Genomic DNA, 24,471 nt, shown 5'->3' with positions numbered 1-24,471 from the left:
GATTGTGTAAGTAAAGCAAATGAGTATTAACACAGTGGTGAGATAGAGACTCACTCTAGGGGCAATGTCCAGCATGTACCTGAGTCAACAGTAGATACACAATTTGGTAACATGGAACAATGGAAATTATGCAACTATTTCCTTTCAAAGCATGAAAAATAGACAAGTGCATATTATTTGATTCTGTTTTAGTTTGTTATGTGATGCTTCTTTAATGCTACTACTGTATTCTGGAGGGGCTTTAGCACAATAAAAGTGGGACAAAAACAAATGTTTTGTGCTATCAACAAGTTATGGGATTTCAGCAGGAAGTGGCAGGATATGCACTGATTGGAAATGAAGCGGTGTGACCTCTCCCAAACTTTTGCAGGCACAAACAGTATTGAAAGTGGAATCACGTATCACCATCCTTTGGCATCATGAACACAAATAATTGTGAACATACAATAAAAAGGGCAGCTGGAAGGGTCCTCAGAGTCAGTTGTATATAGAAGTTGTTTGCTTGATGCAAAATAATTTTGCGCTTAATCTTTGACACTTTAATAGTTTGCACCTTTTCTAATTTGCAGCAAGAAATTGCAAAGCCTTCAAAACGGTGCACTATTTATGGGGACTATTTCTAAGGAAACCTTTCCAAAATAAATGACGTGGAGTTCTCAGTGCAAGTAATTTAGCTGCAGCGAGCTGCTGGAAGACATTTTGACTGAAACCTCAATCAACAACTAGCTCATCACAAAATTTAAATCCGGCACATGCCAAAAAGAAAAACAAACAAACAAAACCCTTCAAAACATCAGGGGTGTGTCATCTCAGTGCATGCATTAAGTATTCTGTGTGTGAAAATTAAACAGGTGCTTTTGAACAGTGAAGGCAAAGCTGATAAACAGCACAGTTATTGTCGCCTTTGAAAACATCTCATCCAAGCTTTATCTTTCTCTAATAATTCATTTATCTTGTTTGGTAGGAAAGCTAAGATGTGAAAGGCTAAGACATATTTGCTAACCACCACGATTTCAGTGCTCTAACAATTTAAATATAGAATACCAGACGAGAAGAAACCAGAAAGTCAGCCTACTATAGCCTTCATAACAACTAGAGTTGTGTTCCTAATTTGTAAGATGTTTTCAATTGTTTGTGCCAGATTTATTTCATGGCATGCAGCCCACAAGGTAATCAGGACCTTGCATGTACATGCTTAAATCATTCCAGTTTTAAAAATATATCTGTTGGTGCATGTGCGTGTGTGTAAATAAAGACGGCTGAAGACAAATAGCACTGGGGATACCACACCATCTGAGGGAAAGTCTTAAGAGGTTATGATTCTGCAAATGATTCGTGCTTGCTGGCTGAATCCTGCAGATGACAGAAGGCAACAAAGTTGAAAAGCTGCCATGTGTTATAAATGTTGGTGGCATACAGATGGCTGTGTCAACAGGCACACAGGCTTGGCTGAATTAGTAATGCCTCCGATCCTAGAGAGTACTTTGAGATATTCCACTTGGTACTAACCATTAGCCCCAACCTATGCATAACCAAGGGTTATAGTAGGATGGGCAAATCAGTGAGTTTCTGACCTGTCTCTCTTTCCATCCCGCATCTGTTTTGAATGTTTTTGCCACAATTCCGATTCATTTGCCCATTAATCTGTGTTGTTGGCATCTGTCTGTCTTGTGACAATGGAGTGTGCCTCTGGGGGTGAAGCCAAACCATGGCACTAGCAGCACCAAATGACCTTCCATGGTGTGCAAGCCAGGGCAGTGTGTATGGAGGTCCTGGGTTGTCCAGATGAAGAGATTCCCCTTTGGCCTCACTGATGTAGCACCAACCTGGCAGTAGGAGTTGCTGGAAGGAGGCATACAAGGTGCATCCAATCACCTTAGGGACTCCACTATGGATTTGTGTAGGGTTTACTCCTTAGCCTTATCTTCTCCTGAAAATATCCCACAAGACAGCGGAGTTTTATGGCCAGAGTTTTCCTTCTCCTAGATGGGCTACCTTCGCAGCCCCATCTGCCCCTTTAATTGCATATTGCATTATGTTTTTAAACTGCATCACAACATTTGGAAAATAACAAAATCCAGTGGGTAGGTAAACTCCAACCCACACATTGGTCTGAGACATGTGGATCATGTCATTTTGGTTTAGCATTCACAGATATCGAATTACTCAGTTCAGGCACGTTCATTAAGCATGCTAAGCAATGGAGAGTGAGTATGAACTACACTGTCCAGCTTCTAGTAATGTACTCGAGTTTAAAGTTTAAAAACTGAGCCCAGAATAGCTGCAGAAATATTTCACTTAATGTAGACCAGTAACAGGGAAACCTATGATACTCCAGATGTTGTTGAGAGTACCACTTCCAGAATCCAAGACCCTTGGCTAGGCTGGCTGTGTTCAACATCTGGAAGGCCACAGATTCTCCATCCTTGATGTGGACCATCTTGATTTTTGATGTTTGCTGAGGAGGCTTTGTTCTAGCTACTTTCAAGAAAGGGCAGAGCTTCTCAGTGGAGTCACTGTTGCTGCAGCTCCATCTTCCTAAAGAGGTCTTGCAGGTTTCCTTTGCAGAGTTTCAGAAATGGATTTTAACTGAACATTCCTCATGGCTGCTATGGATGTTCTCTGTTTCTCTCTCTCCACTGTTTTCTTCAGAGTTGTCTTGTTCATTCTTTTCATTTGTATTGTTTTAATATGCATGCTTCAATTACACTTCATTTTTAGTATTTTTTTTTAATAGAAAAGCAACTTGTAGGTTGCATCAATTAACAGAACGGTTTGTCAATATGTTTTTAAAAGCATTAAGGGCCACCTGTGAATGGAAGGCTGAAGTGAGATTATCTTCAACAGAAAGAGAAGATCCAATCCCAGTAAATAATAATTTATTTTCCAGCAAACTAATGGTTTCAATCACAGGTAGGCAGAAATATTACATTTAATAGTAGCAATACTGTAGGAGTAATTATTTATACTAAATTAACAATGTATGTGGCATGTTCATCAGCAGCAGATGCAGAAATTAACAGCACAGGTGAAAAGCTATTTTAGAAGGACACAATTGATTTAATTTCAGTTTCCTAACTTGGATCTTTCCAAACCTTCTCACATTACAGCTGGTGTACAGACAGGAATAGCCAAACTATATGAATACGGTTTCAGTTATTGAGGAGGGTGGTTTATTGGGGTTTTGTTGTTGTTGTTCTTGTTTCCATTACGTATTTTATGTTTTTATCTTGTAATTTTATGTTGTGACCTGCCCTGAGATTTACAGACGAAGGGCGATATACAGATTTAATAAATAAAAGAATAAAATAAGGGCACATTTCAGAAGAGGGTGCTTTGCATCTGTATCCTCCATTGATGCCTCTGAGTAAATGTACCTTCCTGGAGCAAGAACTTGGCAGTCTTATTAATAGAAGTAGTACACTTACTTCTTCCCATAATGGGCACCTCTTTGCTTAGTTTCAGAGTGGCAATTAAGTTAAAAAAAAACAACTCAGGCATTTTTATTGAAGTTAACTAATGGGTAGAATGGTTGTTTCCTCCCTCTGTCTCTACTGCCTCCTTACAAGGTATCTTGTTCCTTAATTGAATATTGCTTGTGTTTCTCTCTCTCTCTCTCTCTCTCTCTCTCTCTCTCTCTCTGTGTGTGTGTGTGTGTGTAATACACACATACATCTGTAATACCCACACACACTTTGTGATGGGTTCAGGACTTGGCTTTGCAACCTGTTTATAATTCTAGGCTTCAGCCCTGACAATGTAAGAAAAAACACCAACTAATAAATCCCTCAGTTACGAAAGTCCTAGGTCCTTACTTTTTTACTCTTGAATAAGTACAGTAAGCTCCCAGTCATTTTGGAAGAGGAGAAAAGATTTCAAGGGCAAACAGCTTGAGCCTGGCTATCTCTCTTGATTTAAGTGATTGATAAACACCATGTGAATTGCATATGGCAGCAGTATTAATGAATGGGGAAACGACTGAATAGAGAAGATGCAGGGCTGCCGATGATCTTGACCTAAGCTTTGTCTGTATCTTGAATGCTGAATTGCCTGCTGAACAGCTAGGTTTTAAATCATTTGGGGGAAATGTCATAATTCTATCAGCAGTCAGAACGAACAGCTGTAATATCTGGTTTTTAAGTGACAGCCCTTTGTAAATATAGCAAGTGACAGCCCTGCAACAACCACCTTTATAAATATAGCAAGTTACTCACATATTTTGTTAAACTTAGGCAGTTCAGTTTGTAAATTTGGGGCAGAATTATCTAGAAATATAGCAAACTGATTTATTTCAACCCAAACCACTGGCCTCTCCAGCAGTTTTGTCTACTGGCTGGCGGTGACTCTCTTGAGTTTTGGACAGGAGCCTGTCCCAGCCCTTGCTGGTGTTGCCAGAGAGTGAACCTGAAAATTACTGTATGCAATACGTGTGTTCTACCAGTGAGCCTCATATGAGGGCATAGGTCAGTTTAGGACATAATTATGGCTACGGAGAATTCCAAAACAAGGCAACCATTGTCATTGTGCAGCTCTTGCCCACAAAGTGCTTGTGATACAGAGACTCTGAACCGGAAGTGACACATCTACAGATCAGCTGTGTGGTGCTGCAAACACAGCCTGTTCCCAGTCAGGCACCTTTTCCCATGGTGAAAGGGGGCTGGGAAGCCGGAAGGAAAATAAGAATGCCAGCTCCAGTGCTTGCGTATTTCCCTCCATTCTGGTGGCATAGCAGAATAGGGAGGCTGCGGATCCAAGGGTTCTCCCAATGTGCCCTCAGAATGCCCCTTTTTGTTATTACTACACATTGGAGTATTGACAACAGATTGGAACTGGCAGAGATTTCTGCACCTGCCTGCGAAGGAACAGTTGCTGGTACAGATTGCCCCCAAAATGCTGTATCCAGAGAGCATTGTGGGTGGCACAAAACATTTGAGACGGCATGTATTAAAAGGAAGGAAAGAACCACTGTTCTGTTCACAGTGATCTCCTGACAAATATGGCAGTGGAATTTGCTATACCCACTTGAAAAATAAAGCAACTGAACACTCCACTTGCCATTCGCAGAGAAGGTGGTGAATTTGGAATCCACAAATGCCCTAGCTGAGATCATGCAAGATAAAATCCATTTATTGTTTTTAAAAATTGCACTGAAGGAGATGTAGGCTTACAGTAGTAGCGGGAAACTGGTGGCCCTCCAGATGTTACTGAACTACAACTCCCATCCATCATCCCTGGCTACTGACCATGCTTCCTGGGGCCTGATGGGAGTTCAGCAACATCTGGAGGGTCCTGGAGGCTCAAAGGCTTCCCATACCTTAATCTGGGGAACAACAGTACAGAAGAGCTGAAGGGGAATGGCAAGTATTTTTACACAAGCAACATCAACTTTTGCAGTGAAAATGGAACTTTATGAAAATTCAGTGCAGCACTAGATCACCTGTGTCTTCGCAATGAGGGGTGTGGGTGGGTGTCCTTTGATAACCCGAAGGCTATGCTTCACATATTTTGGAGGAACATATATGAAAAGAACAAGGAAGAAGAAAGGCAGAGAGTGGGATTTGAGGCCTTGTTTGTTCTGCTACAGAATTCACAGGCTATCTGGCTGCTGTGATATCAAGCATCCTGTTCATGCTGTGAAAAGAAAAACACACAAAGCAGAAGCCACACGTTGCTTTCAGGCTCAGCAAACCAAGGGGAATGAAATGGCATCGCTGTGAATGGCTTTGGGGCTCATCAAAAAGAAGTCTCAGAACATCTCTGTCCAAGGTCAGAAAGGAACAAGATGCTTTCCCACAGAATAATCACTGCTCTGTTTTTGAAGCAGAGTGGCTGCTCTGCTTTAGGTGGCTGCTCGGCTCAACTTCTCAAACATGGAAATGCAACAGCAGGATTAACATATTCTTGGTATTCATAGCAGAGTTAACAGCTTGGAAGCTGGGGCTACCTGGAGTTACCCAGTCCCACCGCCACTCTTTCTGTCTCATTCACACATCGCTAGCATAATTTAAAAGCGTAAAACAAAAAAATAGTTGGTCTCCATGGTAAAGGAAGATTTATGAAGATATTATGAAGAGCTTCTTCATATCTACAAGGACTCTAACCAAGTTAGATTCTAAGCTAGTTCTCATGGCTGCCTCAAGCAGGAGAGAGGGAAGAGGGCGAAGGCAATGAAGGTGTAGGGATGGAACTTTGGGCTTTGGCAGAAATACAAAGTGTATTTCTCCCTATTAGTCTCAACCCTGCCCTCTGCTGACTGGAGGCATGCAAAGTTGCTTAAACCCAACAGATTTCCCATCTCCCTTTCCAGAGGGAGGCTCATGCAGACTTTTTTGTGCCACACTTTCCAGGCACCGATCCGCACTTTAAAGCTCCATGTCTGAGTCCGTTCTCCAGGAAAACTTGAATTTTACTGCCGAATCAGAGAAAAAGGCTATCCGCAGACAACCCAATAGTTCTTGGCTCTGATTCAGAGGTATAACATGGGTTTTCCCAGGGAAAACTCTAGGACAAAAATAATAAAATAATAAAAAATGTTCAGACATGGAGCCTTAAAGAGCAGAGCTGTGCCTAGAAATATGGCACAAAAGGAAGTCTGGATGAGCCCCAAGTCTCTTGCACCAGGGAACAAGCCCAGTGCTGCTTGTTTTTCCATATTAATTTCCTGTAAGATTTATTTTTCACTTTAGGTGAAATATGGATTAGTTTTGTTTCAAAATCCTTCCTGAAAAGCAGTGAACCTCCAGCCCCCTACAACTCCCATCATCCCTATCCATTGGCCATGCTGGCTGGGGCTGATGGGAGTTGGACTCCCATCACTATCCCTGGTGTACATAATGCACTGAACTGTGGGGATAGTATTTTGTAAGTGTCACATATAGCTAGGCCCTGGAAGACAGAGTCAATGACTAGGTGAAAGTCATCACAGGAACTTGATTGCTGAACTCAGGTCCTCCTAATCCAACACTTTCACATTCTTTCAACCTCAGCAGACTGAAAGTGCACCGCAGAAAGTGCTGTTGCCTAGCATTCCCACGGTTCACCCTGAGAAGGTTTCATCTAATCAAGTGGCCATTGTTGATGCCCCCATCTCAGCTGCTTGTTTTCCCCTTCAGAGAGCAGGAAAGTATGAAGCTGAAGCAATAAAGGCAGTAGGAGGGAATGAACAAGCCTTCAGCTTCCCCCAAGGTCCTCCAGTCATGACAAACCTGAGCCCAACTACTTTTAATATATGAAGACGGTGAATGGTACATATATTGGTGCCCTTACAAAAGACTATGCCCATAGTTCAGCGCATCATGTACAAGGAGGAAAGCTGGACACTATGGCAGAAAATGATAGTTGTCCATCTGTAATGAATGCCTTTGAGAAGATAGGATTTGTGTCATGTGGCTGCTGTCATACAATAAGCCACACCAACCGCATCAACACCATACAAAAGCGTTCTTAAGTGTCACATGTGAAAGCACTCCAAGGGTGTAAATAAAGCACTGCCGATTCTAGAAATGCCACAGCAGGTTTATATTATGGTCATGGCTCAGATTCAAGGGCACTCCTCAGAAAGTGGTTAAAAGAACTCCATCCTTTGACATCAGCTGAAGGCAAAACAAGATCAGCTGCCACCTTGAATTGATCACATTTATTCAATATTCTTCAAAGTAAGCAAGAATTTTGTAGCACATCAGCAATCAAATAGAGCCACAAAAACACGCACACGTATAAATAAGATACACTATGTGAAATGCACAATATTGAAACAAAAATAATACTGTACAGTAACAACATTTGAGAGACAAACAGTTCAAATTAGGGTTTGCTTACTCGCACTATAAAAAACTTGACTTTTTAAAGAAAAATATAGATCCAATATAAAGGCCTGATCCTGAACACTGTGAAATCAATGGAAATTATATCATCCGCTCACTTCAAAGGCAGCAGGATCAATCCTTTGTTTGCCTTAATAGGCACTTCAATTGATTGTTTTTACAAAGCTTACCTTGAATACTATTACAAAAAATGACAAACATCAACTCAAGAGAATGTTTCAGCAAAAGTTTCAGGAACATAATGCAGAAATAGGTTACTTATCCATGCACAAAACAGGGAGAAAGCTAATTCATTCAGTTTAAGAATAATATTTTTTACTAGATTCCTTTTCACAAACACAAACATTTTAGATTTCATTTTTTTCAGTAATGGATATATCAAGTTTTACATTTTTCCTAAGTCTACTGAGAATGCTGGCACTGTTATGTCATTGCTTAACATATTGCATTCTGTCTGTAATAACCACAGAGGTTCATCATCTGAGTTTGGTAAAAGCACACACTATTGTTAAGATTAGAGTTTTCTAAAGCTGAAAGTACATTAAAAGGAAAACCATGAACTTCACAAATTCAGTTTTAAAATATTTTTCCCCAACTAAAAGCTGCAGAAAACTTGTTCTTAAATAATCTACAGAAAATTCTGGAGCCGCTAAACATTTTAAATTTCTTACACTTTCTTCGTCTTAAAAATATTTGAATTAATTCGGTAGCCCATCCTTTTGAAAAATAATCCAAAAAAGAAGAAAAGACCTGAAGTAGATTACAAATCTTTTGTTTTAATCAGTGTGACCAAGGGTTTGTCGTCAGGACTGTAATCTTCATAAGCAATTGGAGTTGCATCATACATCGCAGGTCGAGATTTCTTTCCAAACCTAACCCCCACCACAAAAAAAAGGAAAAGAAGGATTTAGTGGAATTGCAGATTGGTTGAACATTTACACTTGTAGCAGTAACCCACTGTCCCAAGAGAATAACTTCAAGCTTCATTTGAAATATGTAGTCAAGTGCCAAGTATTCATGAAATAAGGACCTAAATCTAGTGAACTGCTGGAATGCAAACTTATACCGTCAGCAGAACCACCTGATGATGACTAGATGGTAACACTTCTGGTCGCAGGTGGGACTGGGAATTACTGAATGGCTGAATACCCTTCCTTTAGTCCCTATGCATACAAAAAAACGTACATTAAAGATGAGGTTTCAGCTTCGCCTGCTCCTTGGTAGGGCATTTTCCTATGGATAGGGGGGAAATCCTTCTTTGTGGGAGACCATTCTAATGCACAACTCTCCACCTGCAGTCTGATATGGTACAATCCAGGACAGGTTTTGTTACTAGGCTCCTGTTGACTATATAAACTAAGGTTACCAGACGTCCCCGTTTCCCAGGGACAGTCCCCGGATTTACAAATCAGTCCGCATACAAAATGCTTTGAAGTTGAAAAGTGTCCCCAGATTCATTGAAAGAAATCTGGTAACCTTAATATAAACTGGCAACATACGGCTAAACTCCTATGTTCCTACATTGCAGAAAGAAAGAAAGAAAGAAAGAAAGAAAGAAAGAAAGAAAGAAAGAAAGAAAGAAAGAAAACTGGCACAGTGGAAGCAGTCCTGCATGGACAGCAGTGCTGCCCAGGACAGATTGGAAATCAGTGCCTTATTACAGGGGTCAGCAATTTTTTTCATCAGGGGGCCGGTCCACTGTCCTTCAGACCTTGTGGGGGGCCGGACTATATTTTGAAAAAAAATAATGAACGAATTCCTATGCCCCACAAATAACCCAGAGATGCATTTTAAATAAAAGCAGACATTCTACTCATGTAAAAACACCAGGCAGGCCCCACAAATAACCCAGAGATGCATTTTAAATAAAAGGACACATTCTGTTCATGTAAAAACATGCTGATTCCCGGACCATCCGTGGGCCGGATTTAGAAGGTGATTGGGCTGGATCCAGCCCCCGGGCCTTAATTTGCCTACCCATGCCTTATTACATCTCTAGGTTACAACTAGGCCTGTATTTCCCCCTTTACTCCAAACCAACCTGGCATGCCTGATGGAGGCAATAGCACTGCTGAATTCACTGTCAATGCTCCTGCAGTTGTAGAATTCCTCGTACGCTGGCCTGGATGAGCCTTGATATTCAATCCGGCTGATGCGACAAATCCCCACAATTAGGATGATCAGCATCAGGACAAACGCAACGCATAGGGCTCCGATTATGATGTAGAGAGAGTGCCGCGGCATGTTTGTCAGGCTCTCTGCCATGTGCCCAGACTTCCACTGCAAATCTAAAAGCAAGGAATATAATGGACATTGTTGATGAATTGTACAGTAAGCGGGTAATGGCACATTCACTCCCAGCATATATATTTGTACTTTTAATGGAGTTGCATGAAGACTGAAGTTAGGTGTGAAACTATTGCAAAACAGATCCTTTCTACCATTAACCCCACACTTGATTCCCACTGCCAATGGTTATTCCTGACAGAGCAGACACAGAAAGGTGCAGAGATACAGAAGCAAAGTGCCTGCCTCTTTTAACTCACTGGTAGCAGAGGCAGAACTGGAAGTTGAAGGAAAGTTAGCTTCCCTTCCAGCTGGCCACAAAAGATTTCATTTTCAAAAGTTCCTTCTGCCTCTGCCTCCAAGTGTTTCCTGTATTCTCTACTGATCAAGAAAGATGGCACTTTCTTCATTTTGCATTTCACATGCTCAAACGTTTGTATTTGCTGCCAATCCTGAGAGGTTTCTAGCTGATTTCCAGTTGGAAATTTCAGTCACCCCTCCAAGTTAAACCTTTTGTCTTCTATTCCAAAAGCTAATGAAGGTGTTTTGGGTGCTAAAACATGCTGACAACGGTTCTAGGTTTCCAAACAGATGTTAATTATATAGCAATTACGCCCCCCTCATATAACTTTTTTCCTGACTCCCTTACGCATCCATTGAAAGTTTAATATTCGCCTTTACAATGCTCTTCCATTGGCCTGCTATAGCTTTGTTTTATATCAAACCATGCGATAAATTATTCCCAATGTTTTAATGTAACAACGTATAGCTGGAATTCCCAGGCTTCACCTGGGATACTCATGGATTCTTTCCTTGCCAAAGAAAAGTATCTATTTTCTTTTGCAATTATGCCAACACCACTTTGGCACTAACAAATTCTGAAATACAAATAAAACCCTGGACAGCACGTTAATTTTTATAATACTTATTCTCCCAAGCAGTGAACTGGAAGCACTCTCCCATCTCTTGGTTTTGCATTTGTTTCTGTAAAGTAATATGATCAATCTTACACCAGTCTTGCAAGTCCAATTGTTTAACACTAGAATGGCATCTTATATTTTTAAACCAGTTCCCATCCTAAATTTTATCAACATTTCTTTAGTTTACGTGATTTGTTATTAGCTCATACTGTCCATTACATTAAGGTTACCAGATTTTTTTTTCAATGAATCTGGGGACACTTTTCAACTTCAATGGATTTTGTATGGGGACTGATATGTAAATCTGGGGACTGTCCCCGGGAAACAGGGATGTAACCTTACATTACATTAATCCATAAAGAGGTTCCATGCTATCCTTTGGTACCAGTCAATGGTTTTCTCTGTTTTTGGGTCCCTCGGGATGGTGAACACATTTCCTTAATCCAGGGATGAGGAACGTGTGGCCGTCTAGATGTTGCTAGACTACAACTCCCAACATCTCTGGCTGGGGCTGATGGAAGCTGGAGTTCACCAACATCTGGAGGGCCACAAGTTCCCCATCCCTGGCACAGGTGTGGGTTTCTTCAAACAAGCATAAACTGAATTATATTTTGCTCAAATTTCACTTGTTCTTTCTGTGTGTCAGAACTAAGGTGACAGCTTGGTGCTAGGAATGCTATATTCCATCATTGTTTATAACCTGCACCTGCAGCCAAGCTCCTTTACAATTCTGGAATCAAAGTATCATTCTGAGATATTTGTTATCATACCGCATAATCGACAGCAAGTAATAAAAGCATATGGTTCCAACAATCTAGGCCTTTCATAGAAAGCCATTAAATTACATATTATTATAATATGTAGGCACTGCATGGAATGCATTTCTAAAGGATTACTGCATGTCTCAGGATATTAAATCCATCTGCCAGACAGCCTATTGTCTACCACCTAAAGAAGCTGTCACTCACACATGGATTGTTCCCTCAATTAAGTCTATGCATGCCTATTTTAGTCATTACTATTTTCTCCTTTCAGCAGACCTTATGCCTTTATTTTATTTAGATATTTAGCATCCTGTTTTTCAACTAAAAATAAATAAATATCCTCTTGATTGCTTCCAGTACATATTAAAATAATGGCTTGTATTCTAAGATAGTTAAGGCTGTAATCCTATATGCTCTTACGTGGGAGTAAATCCCACTGAATTTAATAGGACCCACTTTGAACAGACATGCACAGGATTATGGTGTTGAGGAAATGGATAGAATGGAAGTTTCCCATTCCTTCATTCTGCTTTCAGTCACCTGTAAGCCCTGAAGAGATTCTGGAGGGTTATAGGGCTTTCCAGAGTAATGTGGGATAGGTGTACGGGCAGCTTCAGGGAGGAGCAGATGGGGAGAATACTTTTGTTCTGTTAACTGCTTTAACTTACCTTAGGACCCAAGCCAATATAATTCAAAAATTGCAAAAACCTGCAAAGGCCATTTGACCAGAGACTGTATTGGAAAAGAAAATAATTAACATGTCCTGTGGTGAACAATGACCATCTTAGACTTGGTTAATTAAGAAAACCAAATGGTAATAAATACTTACGTATTTCGCAATTTGCCCCAACCCATCCACGTGGACAATGGCAAGTATACCCATTGGGTTGGTCTATGCACATTCCACCATGATGACAGGGGTTACTCTCACAGTCATTTATATTAATGTCACACTCTTCACCTTAAAACAAGGAAGGAAATATAGTTATGTGTTGCAGATATGAAAGCAAAATGGAATGCCTTCATCCCTTTCGACTGCAGACACTCAATAATCAACATGTTAGTGTAACTTACTCTCAAAAGATTAATTTAAGCAGTCATATTATCTATGATACAACAGATAATGGGCTCTTTGTAAGGAGAAAATTACATTTTTCTGCAAGGAGTTCTTAACTGCAACCACACTCCCTGCATGCTACTTATTATTAAAACAATGGAATGAGGTCTCTTCAGGGTTGCACAGGAATGAACAGTATTTAAAAAGCAATCAAAACACAGACTGATGCAGGGCAGCAATCAAACTTCAGCAAGAAGTGGCTGGAATATACAATGGAATTAGATCATTGCAACCACATGAATCAAAGAAATGTCTTGCTTTGCTACTAGAACTCTGAACATGGAGTTGAAGATGCTCATGTTTTCTTAAGATTAGAAACACCTGGGACTTCAAAAATGCTCTTACACATCTATAGAATAAAATCCTAGAGAAATAATATCTAACAAGTAGGGCCACTTTAAAGCTGGTGATCCCTGGGTGAAGTATGAACTAGTAGTGGGTAAACCCTTTGTTTACTCTTGTTATTATGAAAACACAATTTGATACTATAGACTTCTTAGTGATAAAAAATAGGGCTGTTAAAAAAGGAAAGTATCAGACTCATGGGATGACTTAGGGAGAAGGGGTGAAGTGTGGGGCTTCTATCTACAGAAACAATTTAAGCACCGAAGGGCTGGACTAATTGGGAACTCACGATGGGGCATGGGATATTTGACCTTTAAAGGATGTCCAGTTTGTCACTTGTAAGGAAAAGAAAAGGTTTTGCAAAAAGCAATGCAGAAGAGAGGTATTCCACATTTCTCTTTGGGTTTTGCATGCAATGTCAACATTCATTTTTGGGTTTTGAATGTAATGCCCCAGCTGTCCTTGACAGCCTATCTTTATATACCACTCTTTGTGCAGCAGAGTACATTTCTGGCCCCCAAACCACTTCTGGAGAATAAATTGGCTTACAAGAATCCCAAAGCTGGCTATCCCTTCAAGGCATTCATACAACTATCAGATAAAGCAATGAAATGTCTTCACTTTACTGGTACAGATTACATGATGCTAACTTGGTTTATGTAGCACCATTCAATTAGCATGTTGCCTTTTCAAATATTGTTTTCAAATGGCATATTGTTTCAGAAAGATATTGATTAAGTAATGGTTTAGCAGCTGTTTACCTTGCCAAGTTCTAATTAGCTACACATTTTACTTCTGAAAGTCGCAATATCAAATCACTTCTAACCAATATTAACAGCTCTTCTGTCAAAGCTAAATTCAACAGCACCCAAATTAATTGGGCCATACTCTCTTGCTATACATTCATGCTCACACGATCTTGCTTGCCTACTAAATGGACCATTTTGAAAGCTCTCTTTTAACTCATGTTCACCTTCTCATTCCCTCTTGGATGAGTCTATCCCAAGTTTTCTCAGCAAATTCTCCCCCACTAATGGCAGGAATGCCGTCCTGTAAAAGTAACAGAGGGATTCTGAGAAACCTGTTTCTCTTGCTTTGTTACTGAGATTGTGAAAAACACGCAACGCCATTAATCTAATGTAAAATTTATGGATTAAGACAGGATTGCAAGAATAAATGGCTAAAAAGAGCTATTCCGCTGTGGAAAATATTCTATTTTATCATGCTTTAGATACTTAGATGGTGTGAACAAATGAGAACATTTGCAGTATACATTAAGACTCCCTATTCTGTACTAAGAGATCATGGAATGTGTTTTCTAGACATAGAGCACTTCTAATTCATTGTAGTGATAACAGAATCACAGTATGGCATTTATTCCAGATTGCAGTAGTGTTATACATTTTTCACCTTGAATGAAGGGGATACAGCCTGCAAGGGAGATATAATATATGAGAAACAAACTGTGTTAAGTGGTGCATTATATATGCGGTCTTAAAATTAGAATGAGTACATGGCAATATCCTCCCCCATCCTCTTCCATTTGATTCCTGTATCTGTTTTAAATCCTGCAGGTCTTGTTCTCAGATTGCTACAGTGCAGAGCTGGAACTTACTATCTTATCATACATTGGTCCTTATCTTTGTGTTTTTAAAGAGAGCGCTTATTAAAAGGAAGCCTGAAGGAGAGAAAAAACAACAGCAACCTGTAAACTGTTTGAAATATGTAGTCTCTGTTAGGTTGTCATCGATCAGCATATACATTTCAGCAGTGGGTTTTGAGACACTGCTTTCCGGGCTTGAGCTAAGGAAATAGTACAGCAGCTCTGTGGACTCAGGTCATGCTTTAGGGCACCTGATCTTAATATGTCTTTCTAGCTGGAAAGAGATTCACACACTGTGGGACAGCAATAGCCAGCACCTCAAGCTTCACAGACTCCTCATGATCAAGCTGTTGAGAGTCTGAAGAAGCATCTTTTCTAACCAACATGGCCAGGGAGATATAAGAAACCCTCTCCTGCTGTCCAAGTTTCAAGATGTTGATTGTCATTTCTGCCTCCATGAAATGATTACTGGTCCCAGCAGCTTCCAGGGCAGGGCTTTTTCCCCAGATGGAACTCAGTTACAGCACCTTTCAGGTGGGCGGGCGCCACTGCCATTATAAGAGAACGAGGGAGGTTTTCATGGTGAGTTCTGGCACCTCTTTTTCTAGAAAAATAGCACTGCTCCAGGGTATATTTCCATTACCTAAAGCACAGGTGAGCAACCAGCAGCCACGACAATCACCTCCTGAAGCTGCCACATTCTTCCATACTACCCAGATGTCCTCCCTTCCTTGTTCATTTCCTCGACCCCCACCCCCAGTTTTTAAATGTATTTTGTGGTTTTATATTCTGGTTTTACTCTGTGAACTGCCCTGAAACCTGCGGGTATATAAATTCAATAAATAAAAATAACCATTCTACTCCCTTTCCCCATTCTATGTAATTTCAGAACAAACTGGAAGGGCAACTGTTTTATTTGCAAAAAATAAATTTACGCTTTCATTCTGGGTTAGTTTATTTCGATTTGTCTTTATTCAGGAGTTGTTAGTCCAGAACATTTGTCTGTGGCTCCACCAAACATTGGTTCTGGCTCTGCCTGCCACCAGAACGCAGCCCCTGACAGCTCATCCCTGGAGAATGCAGCCCTCAATGGGGGGAAGGGGGACAGGCACTTAAGCCTGCAAGCCTAGGAAGAAAGACATGTATAAAGAGAGCCAGGTTCATTTTATAGAATACCTTCTCTGCTTCTCCTGCTTTGTCAGAAAGGCAATGAATATCATTAGTGATAATTTTTTTTTTTTTAAAAAAAGCGGAGTAAAATATCTGGTATCTAAACTGGGCATCAGCAGAATAAGATGAAAAGCAGGTGCAAATGCATTCAGTTGACATTTGTCTTCTTCTGTATAGTCTGATTAATAATTATGCATATTATGTAATTTCAAAGTAACTTGCCTGTAAATCCAGGTGCACAGATACACGTAGCATTTAGCCCTTCACTGTCACAAGTACCACCATTCTGGCAGCTGATGTTAACACAAGGATCTTTGTATAATTCACAGTGCCTTCCTGGGAATATTAAGTGATAATAGATGATGTTAGAATTGTACATTGTTTAAGGGCTGGAGCAGGTGGAAGCAGAATATAAAGAATACTAGCAGCCTCATACTCAGCGTTGCTTGGGAATTCTAAGGAAACAAAATGATCAGTGGCAGCCAAGTCCTATAATTGTAACCTGATTATTAGAAGATGGGATATACCAAAAAAAAAAAAAAAAAAAAAGGAAATATCATTGGTGCCAAATAATTAATTTGTATCCTGAATCACCACCCTGGGATCTTTGGATAAAGGCTGGCATCAAAATTGAATAAATAATAATAATCACCCATCCCCTACTGACAGTTTTGAGCCATTTTGAAGGTGTGGTGAGTAGTGCCCCTCATTTCTTCATGACTGATGATGCTCAATGCAAGGTAAACAAAGCATTGGCTATCCATGAACTAAATCTGGATGGGACCACTGAACCTTTTTGTACCGCCAAGGCCTGTTCACAGCCACGCGGACCCTTCTCAGAGCTTAATAAAGGGTTAGCTAAAAGACAAGACAAATAGAGGTGGTCTGTACAGATACCTTGATCTAGCTAAAGCACTCAGCACCTAAACCTTGTGTTATATGATACATGAACCTGGTACTGGCAGCCCACAGCAGAATGATATTTACTTTAATATCCCCATGAGCGCAACCAACAGTTCTTTAATAAATACATGTACAAGTACTGCAGGCATCTATTGGATACTCACTGTGACTTCATGGATAACACACCCTCCCTCCTTAAAGCTGTTCTTTTTTCGTGGGTAAAAGATATATGCATACATATGTATACCCTCTTTTTATCATGCTGCCCCTGAATAACAATGTTAACCACTCCAACCATTTCTTTTTTTAATATATATTTTAATAGCATGCCCTGCTTCTTCTGCACCTTCGAATAACCAATTAACTCTTTCCATTTGGAGTAAACTTCTCTAGCTCTTGTCGAATATCATGACTTCACTGACTTTTGCGTGGACAGGCGGAGTCCCCAGATCCCGCGCGGTCCCCCCGTCATGTGGAATAACGACTCATGACAACGTGCTATGGGATTAAATTGGCCACAACTTTATTAAATTTCAAATGTGGGTAGACCTTGGCTCAGGCATTGGGCGTTCTCCCTCCCCAGTCCCCAGCCGGGGACCTAGGGAGCATCAGGGTTATCCAGTGTGGGGGGGGGGGTGGGCCGGCTCTGGAGAACATATGTTCAAGCAGAGATAGCCGCCCCCGTTACGCCGCCGCCGCAGGGGAGAGCAATGACGACCTTTCGGCGTACGGTCAAAGCCTCCCTTCAGAAACCCCTTTAACAGGGAACCCTGGTATCGCCGCTGCAAAGAGGAAGATGGACTAAAGGATTCCGCCCAAGGCCTGATACCGCCAAAGTTGTGACGTTTTGCTACGGGAAAGGCGAAACCGGCCAATGCAGGGAAATTCCTTTCCGGCCCTTTAACAGCGACCTTAACATAGCAGCGCCCGCATACCTGCGAAGAAAAGTTAACCTGCAAAACCTGTGAAAAAAAGTTAACCTGCAAATAAGACATTAACTGAGGGTGGGTAGGGTGGGAGAAGCTCTGGAGCCAAGTGAGGATTCCCAGGTAAGATCCTCCCTCTATTGTGTGGGCAGGTAATCCCTCCCCTACCTGGCCTGGTCTCCTTGGCAACGCTTCCCCCAGGTGGGATTGGACAACTGACTGAGGCAGGCGGAGACCGCCAGGTATCCCACCTGAGGGAAGGCAAACCAAGCCTATGCTGTTGGAGCCACTCCAGATCTAGGGGCTGCGCGCGTCCACGCAAAGGGCGCCCCCCGTTTTGAGCGGGGAGCGGTCATTATTAAATGAGGTTGGGTGGCTACAATTGGGAGAAAAAGCTTTTTCCCCCTGAAGCAAGATACTCTGTGTCCTACTCTGTGTCCTACTGTGGCATACTGCCATGATAGTGCAAGGGGGAAACTGTAAATCCAAAGTAAGATTCAGCTGCACTTTTTAGAGATGTCAGAAAAGTAGCACATGATACTACAGATGAGCTTCATAATGTTAGTTCCAAAAGGCTTGCCTCAAAGATAATGAAACTTAAATGATGCAGATCACGTTTATTAGGCAGATTTACAGTAACCCCACCTATGTTAAAGCAAAGCATCTCTTACCTTCATATTCTTTTGGCTCGGGTGGCGGTTAGGCATTGGAATATGTTTGTGTATTGGAGGGCAGGGTGTGGCCATCACCTACCCCTCCACTTTATGGGTATTCCGGTAAAGGTATCCGGCGGTCGTGGATCCTGCCCGACGCCCTTGCTGGTGGTAGGGCCATGGCACGACCCCCGGTGACATCAGGGGGAGCTTTCAGTTGTATTTGCATCAACAGGCTCCTCCCACCGGTGGTTAACCCTTGGTAGACTCACCCCTCCCTGACGGGTGGAGTCACGCTCTGTTGTTTCCAGTGCCTAAGCCAAAACCTCTCACATGCTGTCATCAATAAAGTTGTGGCCTTTTTTAGCCCATTAACCTAATATACTGTGTCCATATACTGTGCCCAAGCAGGTGGCGGGTCCTTGAATTACAACCCCACCTATGTTAAAGCAAAGCATCTCTTACCTTCATATTCAGCAAGACATACACAGTCGTAGCTATTGACAAGGTCTCTGCAGGTAGCTCCATTCTGACAAGGGGCTGAAAGGCACTCATTATATTCCTCCTCACAATAGAGTCCGTGGTAACCTGAAAACATGTAACAAAGAAAACACAACATACCCTGAATATGTGTCTCAGCATATGCCAAAAGCTTCACAATCGTGGATGGGACAGAGATGACTAGTAGCTGAAAATAACAATGTGCAGATGCACCTTTAAAGCTGTTTTGTCACGTAATGTACATGAAAGGATTTGGAGCTCAGTTTACGCTGGAATCAAGACCTCCTTATACATTTCATACGTTGAACAATCAGAAACACTCTTGCCTGCTAAGAAGGCAGCCAAATGACCTCATTAGAAATCTAAGCAAGCCAGGAGCACGATAGAAGTACTGAATCGAATGGACTGTATTTTCAGAATTCATTTTTTGCACGGCTGTAGATCACATTTATTAGGTGGGTTTACTGGGCTAAAACGAGCAGAAATCTTAGTGATGTATAATGCCACATTATATAATGAAACTAGATCTCGCTCCAGCACAACTCTTGAGTGTCACTCAAATAGCAAACTGCAGGATGTAGAGTAGCTGTCACTTGTCTGAAGTGGGTAAAGATATGGCAGTCTGAAGACAGAGAAGCATACTTGGTTGATTCAAGCTAGTAAAACAGGGACGAACACCATTTCACATTTAAATGAACAGTAAGTGCTACCAATCTGCTCAGCAAAATTTTGGCACAGCTTACATTGTGCCCTTTTATTATTAAACAAAGCAACAGTTTCATAGAATACAGCATGGATTAAGCATTATCATTTGTTCTACTGTGTTCTACAGAGCTGCAGTCTGATGCATATGTAAATAAATGAGGAATTATGTATTCTTTACTTCTACTGCTATGCTTCTAGCAAACTTTTATTATACATGGAAGCCACTGAGTAATCACTGCAGCTGCCCCCACCTTCATTTAACTGCCTCAGATTAGCATACAATCTCCTTTTAAGCCTTATTCGTTCAAATCAGAAGGTGCAGCAACTATGATTGGTGAATTGTAGCCATTATTTTCCTTATTAGAACACTAGGCATCCACTACTACGCTTGTTAAACCAGGAAGACCTTTCACCTTCCATATATTTGCATCATTCAAAAACATCCTAAGCTTGTCCATCAGGTTCTAATTCACTAATTCTGGCAAACAGAAATCTTGTCTTGAATTCAAAGGTTGCAAATTTTGGTGTGGACTTTTAGATAACAGGGAAGCCAAAATATAAAATAAAGATAAAGGTAAAGGGACCCCTGACCATTAGGTCCAGTTGTGGCTGACTCTGGGGTTGCGGCGCTCATCTCGCTTTATTGGCCGAGGGAGCCGGCGTACAGCTTCCGGGTCATGTGGCCAGCATGACTAAGCTGCTTCTGGCGAACCAGAGCAGCGCACGGAAATGCCGTTTACCTTCCCACTGGAGCGGTACCTATTTATCTACTTGCACTTTGACGTGCTTTCAAACTGCTAGGTTGACAGGAGCAGGGACTGAGCAACGGGAGCTCACCCCATCACAGGGATTCGAACCGCCGACCTTTTGATTGGCAAGCCCTAGGCTCTGTGGTTTAACCCAAAATATAAAATAACCAGCAGCAAATATATATATGCTATTATTGTTTTTATTATTCTTCAATAACAGTGGCTTGGATCCGAAAGTCCCTTTGTGCAAGTATCACCACATGTGCACAGCAAGGCTCACTGATTACACACACACACACACACACACACACACACACACAGGAGTTTGTCATGTCCATGAAGATCAGGGGACCCTCCAGAGCAGCTTTTCGGGAAAATCAGGGGGGTGGGGACTTCCCCACGAGCAGAAGTGTCTTCCACTGACACAGCAACATCCTTGGGTCCAAGCTGCTGTTAGTCACTAACCGTTAATTTATCTATTATAACCATCATTATGTATTTGCTTCATTTGTCGTTGTTTTTTATTCCAGTCTTTGCCTGCTGGTTGAGAGTTCAGACTAAAACCTATTTCCTTTCAATTTGTTTGTTTGAAGTTGGAATTGATACTATTGAAAGAGCAGAACAGGCTTTTCTAGAAATTGTTTTCATTTTAATGTTATTTTTTACTACCTTGTTCTCATTTCCTATGAGGAAAATATAAATGGGGGTGACCCATTTATTTAATTAAAAAAAAAAAAAAACAGCCTCACAGGCTTTTTCACTGCGTGAAAGATCAAGTAAAACTTTGAATGGCAAACATGCTCTGTAAACACTGTATATCAAGAGAAATCCAAATGAGTTTTTTTAGGGCTCTGGTCAAATAATAAGCAAGACTTAGTCATACTCAAGAGCAAACCTATTGAAATTGGTCATTAATCATGACTAATTGACTCCCAGTGGGTTTACTCCAAGTATGACTGAGGCTGGATCCAGCCCTTTGTGCCATAGAAACAAAAGGATTACTCATTATTTCACTAGAGTCCTGAAATCAATTGGATTTCACATGATTTCATGTCCTCATAAGGGATAAACTGCCATTACTTTGTGGCCATTCTTTAATAAGACACAGTGGAGCAGGCACTAGAAAACTGCCATATGCAGACTTAACTTGAATTCTTATATATAAAATAAAACAACATCAAGAAAATGCTCTTGTAAATAAATTCATGTAACTCTCAATATATGCATACCTCTGAATTATATTTGACTGAAAAAGTCCCCCCCCTTTCCCCCAAACAGCCTTGGCTGTGAGGAAACACTCTGATTTACATGTTAAATTAATGACTTGTTTTACAAATGAGTATCAACCTGTTCTATAGGTCAACCAGTTGAAGACTGCAAGTCTGTGGTGAAAATACCATTTTTTTCCACTAGAGGGTGGCTTCCACCTACCACACTTCTTAAATTTCAAGAAGGGAGGACACCACATTTTCATTCAGCTAGTTAGAAAAATGTCAATTCCACCTCTCCTGATGTCAGCCAAAAAAATTGCTATTTATAAGAATAAGATGAAGCCCTATAAAGGCAAAGGAGAGTCTTCCCCCATGTGCAAGTCACCTCTAAATTAACAAACAGAAAGTTTTTATATTCTGTAACTTTCTTTTTTAAATGCAAGTTCGGAATAGGTTTTTAACACACAAATGAAATGATCAATTTCCTTCCCTGCATAGCAGCTGCCAGGAAAACCAGTTATGCTATGAGCAAGGGTACGAGGGTAACTTACCCATTAACCAGAGGCCTTGGAAAAAGTGAGAAAGTGATGCAACCTCAAGTTATGAACGTGATACTAGGAAAGGTGACTTATATACAGGGGTTGATGATTCTCATGTGATATGCCAGATTAATAAATAACCGGGCATAAAATGCACGTCCAGGTATAAAATGCAGCTGTATTTGGGGGAGGGGGTTGCCAGTACAGAAACATTTGCAAGCAGGAAAGGATGGATCCAAAGAGCACTGTTTTTACTTTTAATCACATGTTAAGAAAGGGAACAGAAGTGCACCCACTGGCCGGATCTTCACAGTGGAATATGTGAAACGGGTCCTGTGTGCAGTTGTATATAGTGTAACAGTCTGATCACAGAGGGGGTTCTCACCACATGGAAGGACTTATGCACAAACAGCTGTACAGAGAAGCTTTTACACTGAATGAATGGGCTGAGCCAGTGAACCCATTTCCCATTTCACTCGGTTCAACGAACACACACACACAACTGGAAATGAAAACAGGGTTAATGTCTCCTAATATGGATCCCCTTCACCTTCATCTCGTTCATCTCACTTCCTTTCCGTGAATTATCGCAGTTTAGTGCTTTCAGGCAACACATTAATTCAGAAGCATGAGTGACCTGATCACTATTCGGAACGACCAACATTCTGCCTCCAACCAATGTTGAGCTAACCACCTGTAAAAATTCATACATCAGCTTTTTTCATGCATCTCATCTTACGATCCCTGAAAGCCCTGCCAAAATATGAATCCCATTTTCAGACTTGCAAAATATATTTCATTTGTGGAAAGTGCTACATAGCTAAATATTACCAATTCCACCCCGTAATGAATACATAATAATTAGGTAAATATGCAGAAGTCAGCATAGCCTGCAAACCCTGCAGGTTTGCCTGCTTATTTGGTACCGTAGGTGTGGTGGCTTGAGGTACATCTCTCCATGTGAATAATTCCACAAGGCCATCTGCAAAATGCCATGGGCATTTAACTATTTATGTAGAAGAGCTGCAGCACCTGCTTTTCATGTAGAAGGGTCCCAGAAACCCTGTTCCATGTTCAGGAACAAGAGGCTGGAGTCCTTTGTCTTTGTCACAAAAGGGTGACATCAAGCAGTGGAAACCATGTCACATGTTTTACATTCAAAACCAGACTTTGGTTTAAAATTAATGACTGTCCGGGAGTATAGCCTGCTGAACCAGGATTTTAGCTGCAATACGGAGTCCCTGATTGCCAGCTCTCAAATACTGATGTCATCACTGGCAGAACAAAATCACATGTAAGCCATGTTTTGGAAAGACTGCCTCTCATTGCCCCTGTCAACCTCTGAACATAATTTCAATAGAGCTTCTTGAAACGATTGCAGACATCTTTGCAAATCGAGCACTCTTTGCAAATCGTGCTAAGTGTTTCTTAGCAAGTGGTTATCTGAGTATTTGAATATGCATAAGAGGGAAGCCTACAAGGGGGGAGGGGAACAATGCACAGGCCTCTTTGACAGTGGCATCTTTGAAGTAAAAAAGAGGAAATGACCTCATGAATTTGCTTTTCTGCTTTTTCTCCTCTATCTCCAAACGATGGAGCTTTTTGATGCTCAACACATCTCCCTCTTAAATCCTCTGCATATGTAACTCAGAGCCCTGTATACTATTTCATATTATCAGTAGCTCCAAGGTACCTTTAGAGCACATGTACCTTTTTCCTTTATGCATGAAGAACTGCTTATAGATCAGAGATTATCTCAAAGCACGCACAAAAAAACTCCGAAACCACAGTTGCATCAGGAAGCTCAGAAGCTGCTCTCTTGGCAGCCTTGACGCTGTATGTTGCACACTAAAAGAAACAAAAGCCATGCTGCCACCTTTCTTTCCCATTGCTTGCTGCCTAGAAAATACCAGTCTGACTGCTAGCCAGCAAGCAACTGAACACTATTTCCAACATGCTAAAATATCTTGCTGTGAATTTGCAGGAGGAATGGAGGGTTCTTTGATTACCAGAACTAAACAGAATTTATAGGTTTCTTTCTTCCCTGATTCATCCACGATAAACGGCACAGGCAATACAATAGCCAGCTGTCCCATGAAAAGCCTTTTCAAAGACACTATTTGGGAACACCATTAGCAAATAGTTATTTTCTGTTATGGGGTGTGGAAGATTGGTAGAGCATCTGCTTTGCATGCAGGAGGTCCCAGCATCAGTTCTCAGCATCTCCAGGTAGGACTGGGAGAGGCACACCTGGAA

At 41.2% G+C, this 24,471-nt stretch overlaps 1 protein-coding gene across 1 annotated transcript in view; it reads right to left on the bottom strand.

The window, feature by feature from the left end:
- Positions 1-4,164: 4,164 nt before the first annotated feature.
- DNER (delta/notch like EGF repeat containing) overlaps positions 4,165-24,471 on the bottom strand; it is a 110,325-nt gene continuing 90,018 nt past the window's right edge. The window contains exons 9-13 of the mRNA XM_081006892.1: positions 18,976-19,098; positions 16,251-16,364; positions 12,623-12,754; positions 9,865-10,111; positions 4,165-8,695 (exon numbers count right to left, since the gene is read on the bottom strand). Coding sequence (XP_080863018.1) covers positions 8,584-8,695; positions 9,865-10,111; positions 12,623-12,754; positions 16,251-16,364; positions 18,976-19,098 — 728 coding nt within the window. The 3' untranslated portion in view covers positions 4,165-8,583. The remainder of the gene's footprint in view (positions 8,696-9,864; positions 10,112-12,622; positions 12,755-16,250; positions 16,365-18,975; positions 19,099-24,471) is intronic.

This window comes from Podarcis pityusensis, assembly GCF_964106645.2.
Source record: "Podarcis pityusensis genome assembly, chromosome: 5".
NCBI lineage: Eukaryota > Metazoa > Chordata > Lepidosauria > Squamata > Lacertidae > Podarcis > Podarcis pityusensis.
This window is presented reverse-complemented; position numbering and strand designations above follow the sequence as displayed.